The sequence below is a fragment of the Alternaria alternata genome (assembly GCF_001642055.1).
Source record: "Alternaria alternata strain SRC1lrK2f unplaced genomic scaffold CC77scaffold_14, whole genome shotgun sequence".
Classification (NCBI taxonomy): Eukaryota; Fungi; Ascomycota; class Dothideomycetes; order Pleosporales; family Pleosporaceae; genus Alternaria; species Alternaria alternata.
This window is the reverse complement of record NW_017306203.1, coordinates 286,812-301,399: the sequence shown is the minus strand read 5'-3', so window position 1 is coordinate 301,399 and position 14,588 is coordinate 286,812. Positions and strand designations below refer to the sequence as shown.

Below are 14,588 nucleotides of genomic sequence, written 5' to 3'. Positions count from 1 at the left end.
GAGCAGCTCGAGCGGAGAAACACGCTAGCAGCGACTGTACCAGGCTGATTCCACGCCCGCCCTATTGGGTGTTGGACTCCCGGTGATGATCGACACTTAACTTCACGCTGGAGTTTCCTCCGTCCTGAAGAGATGTGAAACATCTTCAATATCGCAAATGACACGCGATGTTCTTTCAGGTAGAGTGAGAACTCTTGTTCGGATGTTTCCAGGGCGATGATCTTTCCTAGTGAGCTGGAGAGCACGAACACGCCGGCTGCTCGGCCTTGCGTTGTAGTAGCATTCTAGCAACAAGATGACGTCCTCATAGATGACCCACTCACTCGCGAGTTTTGTTTGAATGGAACCTAAACAGATCCTGAATGCAGTCACGCGAATGCGATTACCCCGCATACGGCTAGGGATTAGCTTCGGGAAATTCCCACAGCCAAGGGCAACAACGGCTTTCTCCCACAGCGGGGATACCGTCACGACATTACCCTCTCCCATCTCCAGATACATTCCATTTGCGATCAAACAGGCACACGGCTGTTACTTGGATGGTGTCATACCATCGCTAATCCCCCGCACGCGACTGCAACATTAGCTGCCTCCATGTCGAATGTGCCACTAGCCCTCGCGACGATGGATACCACGAGGGATTATAAGAGGATCTGACGCTCCATGTAGCGAGTGTCTTACTCAATAACTCATTGATTCTCGTCCGCATTATTCAAAGTAGTACGACACAATTGATCTACATTGTCGTTATGGTCGCAATCCCAGAGCCACTTGTGCTGCCACCCAACGTCAGCAGCGATGTCTTTAATAATTTCTTAATAGCTTGTCGAGACCTTGGCGGCGACAACATTGAGGTCATATCCTCCGCATCTCAGGTCAGCGACGGCAACTACATGAAGCCAAACTACACGCACGACCCTCATCATATCTTGAAGCAAGATTTCTTCCTCGCTTCAGCCGTCGTCGCCCCCCGCAACGTCGCTGATGTCCAGACTATCGTCAAGGCTGCAAACGAGTACCATGTACCACTATGGCCCATCAGTATCGGAAGAAACTCGGGCTACGGAGGCGCCGCTCCACGCGTATCTGGTAGTGTAGTCGTTAATATGGGTAAACATATGAACAAGGTACTAGAAGTCAATGTCGAGGGCGCGTACGCTCTGGTCGAGCCAGGTAATTCTTCACATTTGGTCTTAGCTCTGTTCACGACGTTGACGCCAATTTAGGGGTCACATTTCACGATCTACATACCTACCTCGTCGAGCATAACCTTCGTGACAGGCTTTGGCTTGACGTGCCTGATCTTGGTGGTGGTTCGGTTCTGGGTAACACCATGGAGAGAGGTGTCGGATACACGCCTTATGGTGGTAAGTAGTACCATGAAAGCTTGTCACCTCTCACCTGATTGTATCTTTAGATCATTTCATGATGCATTGCGGTATAGAGCTGGTCTTACCGAGTGGCGAGGTCATTCGTACTGGTATGGGTGCGCTGCCTCATCCTCACGAGAAGAATGGCGTTCCTCCCCAAGACCAACCTTGGAATGACTCGGCGCAGTTGTTTAACTACGGCTTCGGTCCTTATGTTGACGGAATATTCACTCAATCCAATCTAGGTATCGCTACGAAGATGGGCATATGGCTCATGCCAAACCCGGGTGGTTTTCAGTCGTATCTCATCACGATTCCTCGTGAGGACGACTTGGAGCAAGCTGTTGACATCATCCGGCCGCTGCGATTGAATATGGTTCTCCAGAATGTACCTACGATCCGGCACATCCTTCTGGACGCCGCTGTTTTGGGTCATAAATCCGATTACACTTCAGACATCAACAAGCCTCTTACGAACGCGGAACTAGACGCTATAGCTAAGAAGCTTGACCTTGGTCGATGGAACTTCTATGGAGCGCTTTACGGACCTCAGCCAATCCGTGACGCCATGTGGGCTGTTGTCAAAGAGTCTTTCTCGGCCATACCAGGAGCAAAATTCTACTTTCCGGAAGACCGAAAGGAGGCAAACTCAATCTTGCATACGCGCCACAAAACTATGCAAGGCATTCCCACTTACGATGAGCTGAAATGGCTGGATTGGTTACCAAATGGCTCGCATCTCTTCTTCTCGCCAATTTCTAGAGTGAATGGCGATGACGCGACTAGGCAATTCGCTCTCACCAAAGCGCGGTGCCATGAAGCTGGCCTTGACTTCATCGGTACGTTCACGATTGGTATGCGCGAAATGCATCATATCGTATGCATTGTCTTCAATCGCGAAGACGATGAACAAAAGAAGAAGGTTGTATGGCTGATCAAGACGTTGATTGATGATTGTGCCAAGCAAGGGTGGGGAGAGTACCGAACGCATCTTGCAGCTATGGATCAGATCATGGACACGTACTCGTTCAACAACAACGTCTTCAGGCGATTTAATGAGACGATCAAGAACGCAATTGATCCTAATGGAATCTTTGCGCCAGGCAAATCAGGGATTTGGCCGAAGCAGTATGATCGCAGGCAGTGGAAGCTTTAGGGTTCAAGTTGCGGACAAGGGTGACGTATTTTTGATAGCCGGCAGTGATCGAGATCTCTCTACTCCAGTCAAACCCCCATCGTTGCAGTCGCCTTAGTGAAAAGAACATGCTTACACAATGTGACTGCTCATGGCTTCAGCGTCGAGTCCATGCCTCAACATCTAGGTCCTGGCTCAACGTGCACGTTGTCAAGAAAGAGCCATCTCATGTTGTTATTGGTACCTTCCATGCCCACTAGCGTGATGCCTATATAATCAGAATCCTCGCCTTTCCTTCCTTAGCATTGTTAACCCCGTACCCACACATACACATTCTTTTGCTAACATGTCAGACATATTCGAGACGTCTCTGGGATTGCGCAAGGCGGTTCGCGGGTCCCTTGGCCGATTCGACTGGATCGGCTGGAGGGCCACCGCCTTCCTCTGGGCCTCGGGTTGGTCACCGCATTGCTGATCTCGGTTGAACCATCAACTCATCACTACAATATTTCAACACGCGCTACCACTTCATCACAGTGTGCTACCATTGATATCATCACTATACCTCATTCTTGCTTCCAGAACCCCATTACTACTTCCAGACATCCCACAAAATGTTCAAGCACTACCGAACACCAAGCCCAGCTGACGAATGCCCTGATATTTTCTTCGACCGAGAATCCAAGCGGCCAAGAAGAACAGATCCGATGCCAGTTGCTCGCACACAACGCAACCTGAGCGTTGGAGATCTTAGACAACTCCTCACAATATGGGATTTTACAATGAATCCTAGTCAACAACCAGAAGCCGCAGTAGACCGGGCCGCTACCATCATCTTTTCGGGTATTCTGATGTTCCCTGATGAGGAACAGCGGAGAGAGACTATATGGGACCAAGTCCACCAACGACTTGTGCAACTCCTGTTCATACACGGGTAGAGCATCGGAAACACATGTATATCATTACCGTCCTTGCTCACAAATTTAATAGTTTTACTTCCTTCACGTTCAAGATGGAAAAGTCAGTACCACAGCTTCTAACATCATCATCAACGACGGTTACCCCCATACCGCTGCCTGCATGGCTAAACATATCGTACATCATCATCGTCGACCCTTCGGTCAACGACTTTCTTGGTTCGTCGTCGCGCAGATTTGGAGTATCTTTGACATGGGCACCTAGATTACTTGAACCTCGCCGTCATCGGATCAAATATGAACGACAAAGAGTGGCAGGACCGTCAGAGCGCGATGGAAACAGGAAATCTCCATCCTGAATGGAAAGCTTGCGAGCGAGAAATCGTTCCTCTTACAGACTCTTACAGCTGCACAACGTCCGAGTGGTGACCCACAACCACTACCGCCAAGATCGACTGCTGGAGATCCTGCCAGCCGGCAACGAGTCCGCAGCAGCGAGGCAGAGGCGTGAGACTTCGGCACGGGCTCACATTGCCAAAGCTGAGCGTACCATGGCAGAACTACAAGCTTGGGTCTCAGAAGCCGTCGAGTCGGAGAGAAACGTCCTGGCTCAGATCAACAACAATCCGGAAGTCCACGTGGCGAGCCGCAAGGAGGCGGAATGCAGGCTACGTTGGGCGATGGAATGAGAGGGGGACTACCTCGGAACTCTTCGCGCCCAGTTCGACCCCGCCAACGACCTCCCCAGCGAGGGTATCGCTATTGCTGTCATGAGCGCCGATATCCGTAAGAACTGGTTCCGAGAGATCTTCCAGGACAGAGATCGGATCTTTTCCGTTTACGCAGCGTTTGAGTTGTGCAGCCACTTTGCGTAAGCTTCTCAACTTCTCAATGCCTTGAGCGTGGAAAAGCAAGGATAGTAACAACAGCACTTACCTCATACAAAGAAAAGATTAGGCAGATACAGAAATAATAAGCTTTAAATTACGGCTTACATTATCTCCTAACAAGAGAGTTCACAAAAATTGATAGGATTGTCGTCTTCTGGATTCTCTTTCTCTGTGTCACCAGCTCCCACACGCTTTCTTGTAGTAGGAGGAATTACTCTGCTCTAAAGACATGTCTAGTTTCTCTCTTTAAGGAAGTGCGAGCTCTGAATGAGGTCGCGGGGTTATTCGAGTCAACTTTGGCTTTCGTTGTCTATTGCCAGGGCTGGCTGTTTCTCGCTGTAGGCATTCGGTATCATCCGCGCTTGCATTACTATTTCTGTCTTATGGTCTGGTGTCTGTGGATTGTATGGTGTTTGCTTTGTCAAATCACCATGGGAACCTATACGCGGTTGACAAGCTACGTGAACTCTAGCTTCTTTTCTACGACAGAGTCGAGATGATTGCGCGCAAGGTGACTGTTCATGAACTCTAGACATGGCGATGCGGACAGTGAGCGTGCGGGTTAGTTTAGCAATTACGATCCTACCGTTCACTAAAGTAGAAGACCGATGATCGTTGCCTAGCAAATCTCAGGTCTTCAGCAGTGCTAAACACAAGCATTTGGTTCTCGCGGAGCGTGTTATGGCGATGGTTGTTGCGTGAGAGGTCTCGAGCCGCCCGGCCGCAGTAGTTGCGATTAACGCCCCACTTCCGCGCTCTACCAGCAGCGCGTGGGGCTGATCGCGTGCATACTACTACCTACAACGCGAAACTACCACACACAATGACGTCGGATCATCGTCGAATCGCGCGCAATCGACGGCGCTCGTCTCGTCTACTCTATTGAGAATATTATCCACACACCACCCGCTTGTCCTGACTCCCTGAGTGCCTCCGAAACCGTCGAATCCACCAGTCCTGCCGCTCGATGACCTCTTTCCTCCCGCCCCGAGCGAGAACATACTTTGGTCAGCTCGTAGGCCAAACAAAGTACGGCAAAGTGAAGCTACCGTTAGCTTAAGCAATGAGTACAGTGATTATAGTGGATGGAAGACGAGGCTGGCCTGATCAAAATGTAGTGCGATAGTTTGTTCTGGCACAGGTACGGATCTGCTCTAGCAACCTAAGACCCCACAAAGCTTATGCTTTGGCTACCACCTTCCTGATCTGACTGTTCTTAGTCACCAGCTGTGCGATAGCGAGAATCGACTTTCCGCTCATCAACTCGAACACTGGCACATCCGCCATGAATTCCTTGGTGATCCAGTTACGAATTTCCACCGCAACGAGCGAGTCGACTCCGTACAGGTGTAAAGCCTTGTCTGTATCTACGTCTTCCAAAGACATGGACAGCGCACGTGCTATCTTCCTTACCAAGGATTCGACGACGACGCGATCCATCTCCTCCACACTCTCGGCTTGTCGAAACAGGGCTGCCGAGTTCACACCGTTTGCTTGCATGGAGCTGCTCGCCATGGCTTCTGTCTGAACGAAGTAGGCGAAGAGGGATTGGTGCATATGCTCCATGGGCATGGTGCCGTTGTCGAGGGCCAGATCTGCCGGCGTGGTGATACCCATGGTTACTTGACCATTGATGGTTGAAAGATTTGGCGGGTGCTCAAGGTCGCAAAGGATATCCATGAGTGCGAGGAACTCTGCTTCTTCGATTGCTCTCAAACCTTCATACCTCTCCAGGGTTTTCTTGACGCCTTCATTTTCCGCCACGAAGCCAACCGTACTCATCAGACCGAGGTCAATCGACACTGCTTTTCGTCCCAAAGACTTCCGAAACGAAGACAGTGCATCTTGGAATGTGCAGCCTGCTGCGTAGTTCGATTGACCGGCGTTGCCAAGAACGCCAGCCGCAGATGAGAGCAGGATGAAGAAGTCTAGGTCATTCGGGAGTAGAGCATGAAGATTCCACGACGACTTGACTTTCGAATCGATGGTCTTTTTCCATTGAGCGTGCGTCATGTTGTCGAAAATCGAATCTTGTAGAACCATGGCCGCATTTATGCACCCACGAATTGGACCTACGACTGGTGCACACTCATCAAGCATCAATTTGAGTGAAGCCATATCGGAAACATCGCAGCTTGGCGTTAGAATGGTGACACCCAATTTGATTGCGTCGATCACAATCTTAAAGGCAGCTTCGCTGCGAGGTCCAGATCTGGAGGGCACGATCAGCTGTTTTGCGCCTCTCGATATCATCCAGCGGAGGATAGAACGTCCCACGCCCCCCAAACCTCCGACGACTAGATACGCGGCTTCGGGATCGAATGTCCAGGTAGGGCGATGTATGAGATTTTTCTACTATGCGTCAGCCAGAACTCAAATGCTAGGAAAGTATACATGACTTGCCGGTACGACATCACCATGGTCCAGCGTGACAATAACACGTCCCGTGCTTCTACCGGTTTGCATGTACCGGAAGGCGTCTTCGATCGCCGATACTGGAAATTTGTTCAATGGTGTTGGGCAGACGATTGCCTTTTCCTGGACTAAGTTCATTGTCTTGTGGAAGAGCGCTCTTGACGCTTCTGGCCGGTGGAAAGCAAGGTCGCGAAGGTCTACTGCGGAGAAAGTTCTGTTGTTTGCGAAACTCGCCATGGGTAGCGGAGAGTTTGCGTAGATGTCGGCCTTGCCTATCTCAACGAATCTTCCATACGGGGCGACACATTCCCATGATGCTTTCTGACCTTCGCCAACTAGTGAGTTTAGCACCACATCTACACCATATCCGTTGGTGACTCGCATGATGCCTTGAGCAAAGCTCAGATCTCTGGAATAGAAGATGTTGGCAGCTGGAACACCATATTCCTTGATAAGCAACTCTTTCTTATGATCATAACCCACAGTAGCGTAGACTTCAGCACCGAGCATTTGGGCGACTTGGATCGCGACCTGTCCTGTACCGCCGGACGCGGCATGGATGAGTATCTTCTCACCCTTCTGAAGGCGCGCTACATCCACGAGAGAGTGCCACGCAGTCATTACTGGGTTGATGACTCCACAAGCCTCCTCTAGAGAGAGCGTGTCCGGAACCTTGATGGCATCTCCCTCGTCGCAGTATACGTACGTGCGCATGCAGCCAAACATTGATGTGCTCACGCGATCGCCAGGACGTAGCTGAGTACACTTGGGACCAACCCTTTTGACCGTGCCGGCGCAATCCGTGCCGAATTCGTTTTCATCCAGGCGGCCAAGTGCACCAAATACGTCGCGGAAGCCGACGGCCCAGGCTTGGGTCTCAATCTCAATCTCCGTTGGACCGAGCTCGGTGGGGTAATGGTCTTCGATGAAACACAACGATTCGAGAGAGCCTCGCGAAGCAACGTGTAGTTTTAGAGGTGGCCCTGGAAGCCATGCTCCGTGTCTTGTGATCGGTGACATGCAAGAAACCACATCCCTATTAAGGCCAGCTTCGAAGACGAGACGACCAGTCATGATCTTTCCGTCTCGAACCGTGTACTCTAGCTCGGGGGACGCGTCCTCAAATGATGAGCGAAAGACCTGTACGATGCACTGCTGGCAAATCTGGATGTCGGAAGCGTCGTGGTCCAGAGTGAGAGAAATGATTCTCTTGCTATTGTTCTCGGCTCGTATCACTCTAAGCAAACCGTCCTTGATACTGGTACACGGCGAAAATTGCTGAGATGTGAGTGCTGCAGTCACCCAGAGCAGGTGTTTCGACTGTTGCAACCAGGTCTGAATTAGTCGGAACTCATCTTTCGACGGCTCGGCCAAGATTGATCCCTGCATATCTGCGAGGAATAGGATGCAATCTGATGGACCAACGTCCGCTTCAGCGATGTGAGAAAGCGTAAAAACGATCACTTGACAAGTGAAGGAAGCGGATATCGCAGTCGACACCGCTCGAGCCAGATTTTCTTGCTGCTCGTTATGATCATTGATGATGAGTAACACCCTCGAGACCTCAATTAGTGCTTTCGATGTCTTCTCGGCTGTGGAAGTGATGATAGTCACATAGTTCGCCCTTGGGTCTTCATAATCCTTGACAAGCAACTCGTTACCAGTAAACCCAGTCTCTTTCAGCAAAACGTCCCACTGCATCTCGGTGAGCGTCGGGCACCATTCGCGGGACGTTTCCTCGGCACACCACCACCCTGGAAGCACACCAAAACCAAAGCTCATAGGGAAGCACTCTGGAGCTTGAGTAATTTCCAGGAAGACGAGCTGGCCGCCGGGTTTCAGTGCACGCCGAAGATTGCGCATAGTTTTGGCCAGGTTCTTGGTCGCATGCAACACACTACCTGCGAGGATCATGTCGCACGATCCAGGCTCGATGTTTGCACTTATGTCGCTTTCGAGATCGATGGTCTTGAAGGTCATGCGACTCCCGTAGTTTGCGAAGCGTTCACGAGCCCCTTCGAAGTAGGCGGGTGAGATGTCGGTGTAGACGTACTCGCGGAAAGAAGTGCCACCAGTACGCTGTTCAATCTGGTGTAGCATCGTCAGGATCTGATTCGTCATGCCACCAGTTCCCGCTCCAACTTCAAGGATCTTCTGATTAGGATTTTGATGGACGGTCAGTTCAAGATAGCTGAATAGCTTCTTATTGCATGTGCGGCGGAAGAAGGCGTCGTACAAGTCGTGAGCTACGGGTGTCGTGAAGAGTAGGTCGAGTGCATCAGTCTCGCCGCGGATGATCGAAGGCAAGTTTTCGAGCACTTCAAGACACAGTCTCCACGATGGTCTGCTCTCTCGAAGGCGTTCAAGCCTCAAGCCGAGCTGTGCATCGCTAACTTCATCCGCAGCTTTGCCTGGCGTTTGCCGAAGCTGTCGCTCGACCCACATCACGAACCGCTTGAGATGAGCCGGTGTCCCTGGTTCTACTGAACCTTGGAGTTGGGGAAGAACGCGTTGGAGTCGTGCACGGATAGCATCTTCCAACGAGACGCAGTATTCTATCTCCGAGATTTCGTCGTCTTTGTTGTCAGACCTGCAGTGTTCAGAAAGTTGTTGCTTGGTGAGCAGAGATAGCTGCGGCCTCCAATCGATGCTATGCACCAATCGTTTTTGATTATCATCTGCGGATGCCTTGCCGGCGACGGCCGACATGCCAAGGTGTTTAGCGTCGCAGAGCAGTTGTCCAGGTTCACTGAAAGCCATCATAGAGCAGTTGAGCCCGGTCATCTGTATGTTCGGTTTCGCCTGGGTCATGATCCGAATCGAATCGGTTTGTGGATGCTGCCACCCCGTTGCGGAAACCCAGAGGTCGCGCATACTACTTGGGATGAATGTCGAAAGCTTCTTGGTCATTCCTCCCGAAGGCGCTGTGCAACACAGCTGCAGACAGTTGTCGAGCACAGTTGGATGCACCACGCCCTCATAGGGCTCTTCAGAGTTGTCAACGCGCGACACACAGAGCTCACTCCCGTCCCAGAAGATGTCTTTTGAAAGAGCGAAAGCTTCGCCATACGAGAGACCCTGTCTGTCTAGCCATGCGTAAAAGTCTTGCGAACTGATGCGCTTGGTGCACGAAAGTTTTGCTTCCTTGTAGCGGCTGACGCAGGCTTCCGCTGTTTCACGTGCTTCAAGTCCTCCGTCAACTTCGGATGTGGCACCCGTCTTAGGCTGAGCATGAACGGTAGCCTTGAAACACTCCGTCCATCTTCCATTGTCGTCGATCGAAAAGATTACGACATCGAATCGCAGGGCTTCTCGTTCGTAAGCCGCCTTGATCGGACGCAGTTGTGTCACGACCTCGGTCTTTCGTTCCGTGTCGACAAATATTGGAGTCGCAAATGTGGCTTCCTTGACCAGAAACCCGGACAGTGTCTGGTGCGACTGTACTGTTTGTTTTATAGCTTCCAATGCCATGACGATCATGCCAGCCGCCGGAAACACTATGACGCCAGACACGACGTGTTCCGCAATCCAAGGCGTCTCTTGGGTAGAGAGCATCTTGCGCCATCGCGGTTCAAGTGGATTCCAGTCGGTCACACGTATGCCCAGTACACTTCTTGGAGCAGCGCCGCGTAGACGCCAGTCACGGCTCAGTCGGCTTTCAAACCAATGTTGTTGAGTACGATCGAACGGATACTTTGGTGTATCCGAGAGTAGCATGGGCAAATTTGAGCTAGCAGTGTATCGATTGACTGCAGTGATGGAGACAGGGTAGCCACGGGTAAAGAGATGGCCGGCTACTTCCATTATGGTCTTTACAGGTGACACAAGCTTCGACAAGACGGATACATATGCGAAGGTCCTGTAATTCGGCACCTGGCTTAATGTCTCCTTGATGGGTCGCCGTAGTGCTCCGTGGGGGCCGACCTCAATGTAGTCGGATATCGCTTTGATGCCATCTAGCTTCGGTGCGGCTATTGCAAGGTACTGCAGCGCATCGAGGAAGCGCACTGGCGAAGTAAGGTTGTCGGCCCAGTATTGTGCCGTACACAAGTCTGTTGCGGTAACTCTTTGTCCTGTGACTGAAGACACCATCAAGGTAGCACAGGATCCAGGTGTTGACTCAACGAGATCGTTCAGGCATGAGATGTACTCCTGGGCCATCTCATTCATAACCGCAGTGTGGTATGCGATCCCAGTGTTCAGCTTCTGTGCGAATATGCGGTCGTCATCTAGATGACATTTCAGTGCATCAACGTCTGCTTCAGGTCCCGCTAAAGTCACATTCGAAGGACTGTTGACGCAGGCTACCCGGATGTTCGCGACCGAAAGATACTTGTCGACGTATGCACGAACTTGGCCTTCTTGAAGGTTGGCAGACATCATGGCTCCAGTCTTCATGGAAGCTGCCAACTGCGCAGCCAACTGTCCACTCAGTCTACCTCTGTGATAGGAAATTCTGCAGGCGGACTCGAGAGACAATGCACCAATAGCGTATGCAGCCGCAATCTCGCCGGATGAGTGGCCGACAACAGCCACCGGAGCAATGTGGAAGCTTTTCAACAACTCAACAAGGGCTATTTGAAGAGCGGTGCATAGGGGTTGACTGAACTGCGGGAGATTTATCCTCTCTCCGCTTTCCATCTCATCTGGTATCATCGGTCAGCTATGCGCGTATTGTGTGTGGAGGGCCGACGCAAGACAACATACCGAATAAGGACCATTCAGCCCCAATGCTCTGGAAAACGCGATCAGCCTGAGTCAGAACGTCCTTGAACACCGGATAGTCAATAAGCTCGAGTCCCATCTTCGCATACTGGGCACCTTGGCCCGTGAATACGAAGCAAAGCTGTGGCTCCCCCGACGATCGTACACAGTTCAAATTCGGCAGGCCTAAACTCGAAGACGACGAGTTTGAATCGGCGACTGTAAACGATCGCATGGCCATTGTGTTTCGACGCGCTGCGAGAGTGTAAGCGAGATCATCCAGCATTCTGGGCGCTCCAGCTATGCTGCGATCGTAATATTCTGCGTATTGCTGATGGATTCGCTTCAAGGCCGCTTCGTCGCGGGCAGTGAAGGTTAGAATCTGGCGGTGGTTTGGAGATGTGCCGTTTGATACAGTATTGCCGTCAATCTGCTTCTCTGAGCCCTGGGCCGATTGGGTATCCGTTTCACTAAGGATTGCCGACAGCCCATTGGTAGTCGTCAAAGCCACGACACCAGTAGATGATGAAGTCACGCCATTGGCTCTCGCAGCATCATCGATACCAGAAGTTGGTCCGTCGAGTTTCTCTTCCGATACTGATCCCATCACTTTCACATCGTTCTGGCGGTGTCCGTTCGACGTTGCTGGCAGCGCAATTTTCGGTGTTTCGATGCTACGGAGACTGTCTCGGAAACTAAGCGTTTCAAGTGTATGATACGCATCGTCGAGAATAGCGTGAGCATTCGAGCCACCGAACCCAAATGAGTTGACTGAGATTCGACGCAAGCCTTCACCTGGCCAACGGATACAAGACGCTGGGACCTTGAAGCTGTCAGTATCAAGTAGACTCAAAGTACAGAAGTGCCATTACTTGGATATTATTTCGTTTGGCATTGACCTTCGTGTTCAGTCTCTCAAACAGCGCGTTCGGTGGTATGAAACCTTTCTCAAGAATGAGGATGGATTTGGCGATCCCGGCCAGTCCACTTCCACCCTCAAGGTGTCCAATATTGGTCTTGACAGACCCACTTCATAATGGTAAGTAGATGCCCACTTAGATCTGGGAGGTTGACTGACACAAAAAGAGGCGCTCTGGGCGAGCGAGCTGTTCTGAAGACAGCACCAAGAGCTCTCATCTCCATGGCATCTCCGATTTGTGTTCCGGTTCCTGGACTGTAAGTCAGAAGATCATACCAAAGTCTGCGGACATTGCAGAGACTGACCGTGAGCTTCTATGTAGCGTGTTGATTCGAATCCAAGATTGCAAGTCCGGTACGTATGTCGGATAAGGTTCTCTTGCGACACCGAACTTGGTTGGGTGATCCCTGGTGTTCGACCGTCTTGGTTTGATCCTGTGCCTCGAACGATAGCACGTATGTTGTCCCCATCTGAGATTGCCGTGGACAACTTTTTGAGGATCATGACTATAACGCCCTCTCCTCTACTGTAGCCGTTCGCACGGTCGTCAAAGCTGTGGCAAATACCATCAGGCGACAGCATGTTCATATTACTCAAATATAATGAGTATTCGGGATCCAACATCAGACTTGATCCTGCGACAAGCACCTAATGGGGTATGAGTATGTCGCCACAGTGCAGATTGGGTTGAGAAGTCTTTACCGTAGAACTTTGACCCGATCGGATCGACTGGCAGCCAAGGTCTACTGCAATCATGCTTGAGGAGCAGGCCGTATTCAGTTGCATGGAGGGACCTTTCAGATCGAAGTACCAACTTAATCTGTTGGCCATGATGGAGACTGATATACCGGTCGCCGTAGTCAGTGGTGCGTCATCTGGATCTTTTGAGATCGTCCTATGATAATCGCTTTCCATCGTGCCAACAAACACGCCTGTTTCAGTCCCAGCAATGCGACTTAGTGGTATTCCCGCTGAGCCTGTCAGAACACACTCGAGAGCATGTGTATTAAGATTAGATAAACAGTAACGTACCGTTTTCTAGTGCATGGTAAGATGTTTCCAACAGCATGCGTTGCTGTGGATCCATCGCCGATGCCTCTTTCGAGGATATGGAGAAGAACGGAGCATCGAAACTGGCCAGATTCTGTTTTAGAAAATGTCCTCGGGTCGAGGTCAACTGTGTATGATTGTGTTAGAGCCGCGCGTCTTACATTCCTTGGTCTGAACCTACGGTGTTGAGTGCAGCCTCAGGTGATCTTGCAAACGCATTGACATCGACTCTCGACTTAGGCCATTCTGTCATCACACTTTGACCTTGCTCGAGTATGCGCCAGAAGCTTGCTTCATCCTCTATATCCTGAGGGAGCTTGAACGCAAGTCCAACGATAGCGATGGGTTCCATGGCGGATAGGTGACTTGAGCTTTATTGAGCTTGGGGATCTGATATGGGGAAAATGAAGTATGACTGAGTGCTAGACTGATTGGGTTTTCCAATTTGGCGATATGATTATGTTGCTGTTAAGTCGATATATATTCGACAACGAGAAACTATCGGATATGTCTACAAAAGATGTTCGTATTTGTGAGTCGAACTATTGCCTGGAAGTCTCTACTTCGATTGACGTATGAATCGTCTTTGCCGCCGTCAATTTCACCAGACTAGGCAACATCAGCGGTAAGACATGATATCACATATTCTGTTACTGCTAGAACTTCGAACCGACACAATGGTGTGCATGTTTATCTTTCAGCCCCCGTTGCTCAGTGTTTGCCCAAAATATCAATGTCGGCTTGAGCATACCCTGTAGTGTCAGTAGCGTCGGCATTCGAACGTATATTGCCTCCACGGCGACCATTTTATTCGGGAGATAGTCGTCCGGTGAGGCGTATTTCTGAAGCGGGTCTGCAGCGAGATGGGTGTAGTACTTTAGGCTCAAGTATCAACAGCCCCGAAGGTCTCCACAATATCACAAGACGAGACTAATGCGGCTTATTTTTTCCATTGAACGAATAACATGTTTGCAAGGTTTCTGATGAGTCTGCTAGCCGGGTTCGAGATAAAGTAATCACGGGCCGTGGGCGGTTGGCGCACTGCCCGCTGACGCGCAACTGAGGGCCAAGTTCAAGCTCCGACAGGCCTAGAGTGCGGAGGTCTTAGTCTTAAATCATCGGTTAGTTTTCTACGCTGGGCATGTGCACTGCGCAAGGATACCCACATCAGCGCTAGGGTCTCCGCTG

General features: G+C 50.8%; 3 protein-coding genes across 3 annotated transcripts; 2 read left to right on the top strand and 1 right to left on the bottom strand.

Annotated features, from left to right (window-relative positions):
* The first annotated feature begins 465 nt into the window (after nucleotides 1-465).
* Nucleotides 466-2,594, top strand: CC77DRAFT_965959 (aryl-alcohol oxidase). Its single transcript, XM_018535724.1, has 3 exons — nucleotides 466-1,173; nucleotides 1,227-1,367; nucleotides 1,418-2,594. Exons 1-3 carry the CDS (start codon nucleotides 750-752, stop codon nucleotides 2,524-2,526), a joined length of 1,674 nt encoding a protein of 557 aa, XP_018384308.1. The 5' UTR covers nucleotides 466-749; the 3' UTR covers nucleotides 2,527-2,594.
* Nucleotides 2,595-2,851: 257 nt separating this feature from the next.
* On the top strand, nucleotides 2,852-4,383 carry CC77DRAFT_1051346 (hypothetical protein; the record flags this gene model as incomplete). Its single annotated transcript, XM_018527666.1, has 4 exons — nucleotides 2,852-2,960; nucleotides 3,088-3,416; nucleotides 3,496-3,525; nucleotides 3,830-4,383. 4 exons carry the CDS (start codon nucleotides 2,852-2,854, stop codon nucleotides 4,109-4,111), a joined length of 750 nt encoding a protein of 249 aa, XP_018384307.1. The 3' UTR covers nucleotides 4,112-4,383.
* A 1,108-nt stretch (nucleotides 4,384-5,491) lies between these two features.
* On the bottom strand, nucleotides 5,492-13,752 carry CC77DRAFT_1096114 (polyketide synthase PksD; the record flags this gene model as incomplete). The annotated part of the gene is made up of 9 exons (XM_018529826.1): nucleotides 5,492-6,664; nucleotides 6,722-11,373; nucleotides 11,435-12,254; nucleotides 12,304-12,460; nucleotides 12,510-12,600; nucleotides 12,656-12,998; nucleotides 13,053-13,321; nucleotides 13,383-13,527; nucleotides 13,582-13,752. The coding sequence occupies 9 exons, from the start codon at nucleotides 13,750-13,752 to the stop codon at nucleotides 5,492-5,494; spliced, it is 7,821 nt and encodes a 2,606-aa protein (XP_018384306.1).
* Nucleotides 13,753-14,588: the final 836 nt, after the last annotated feature.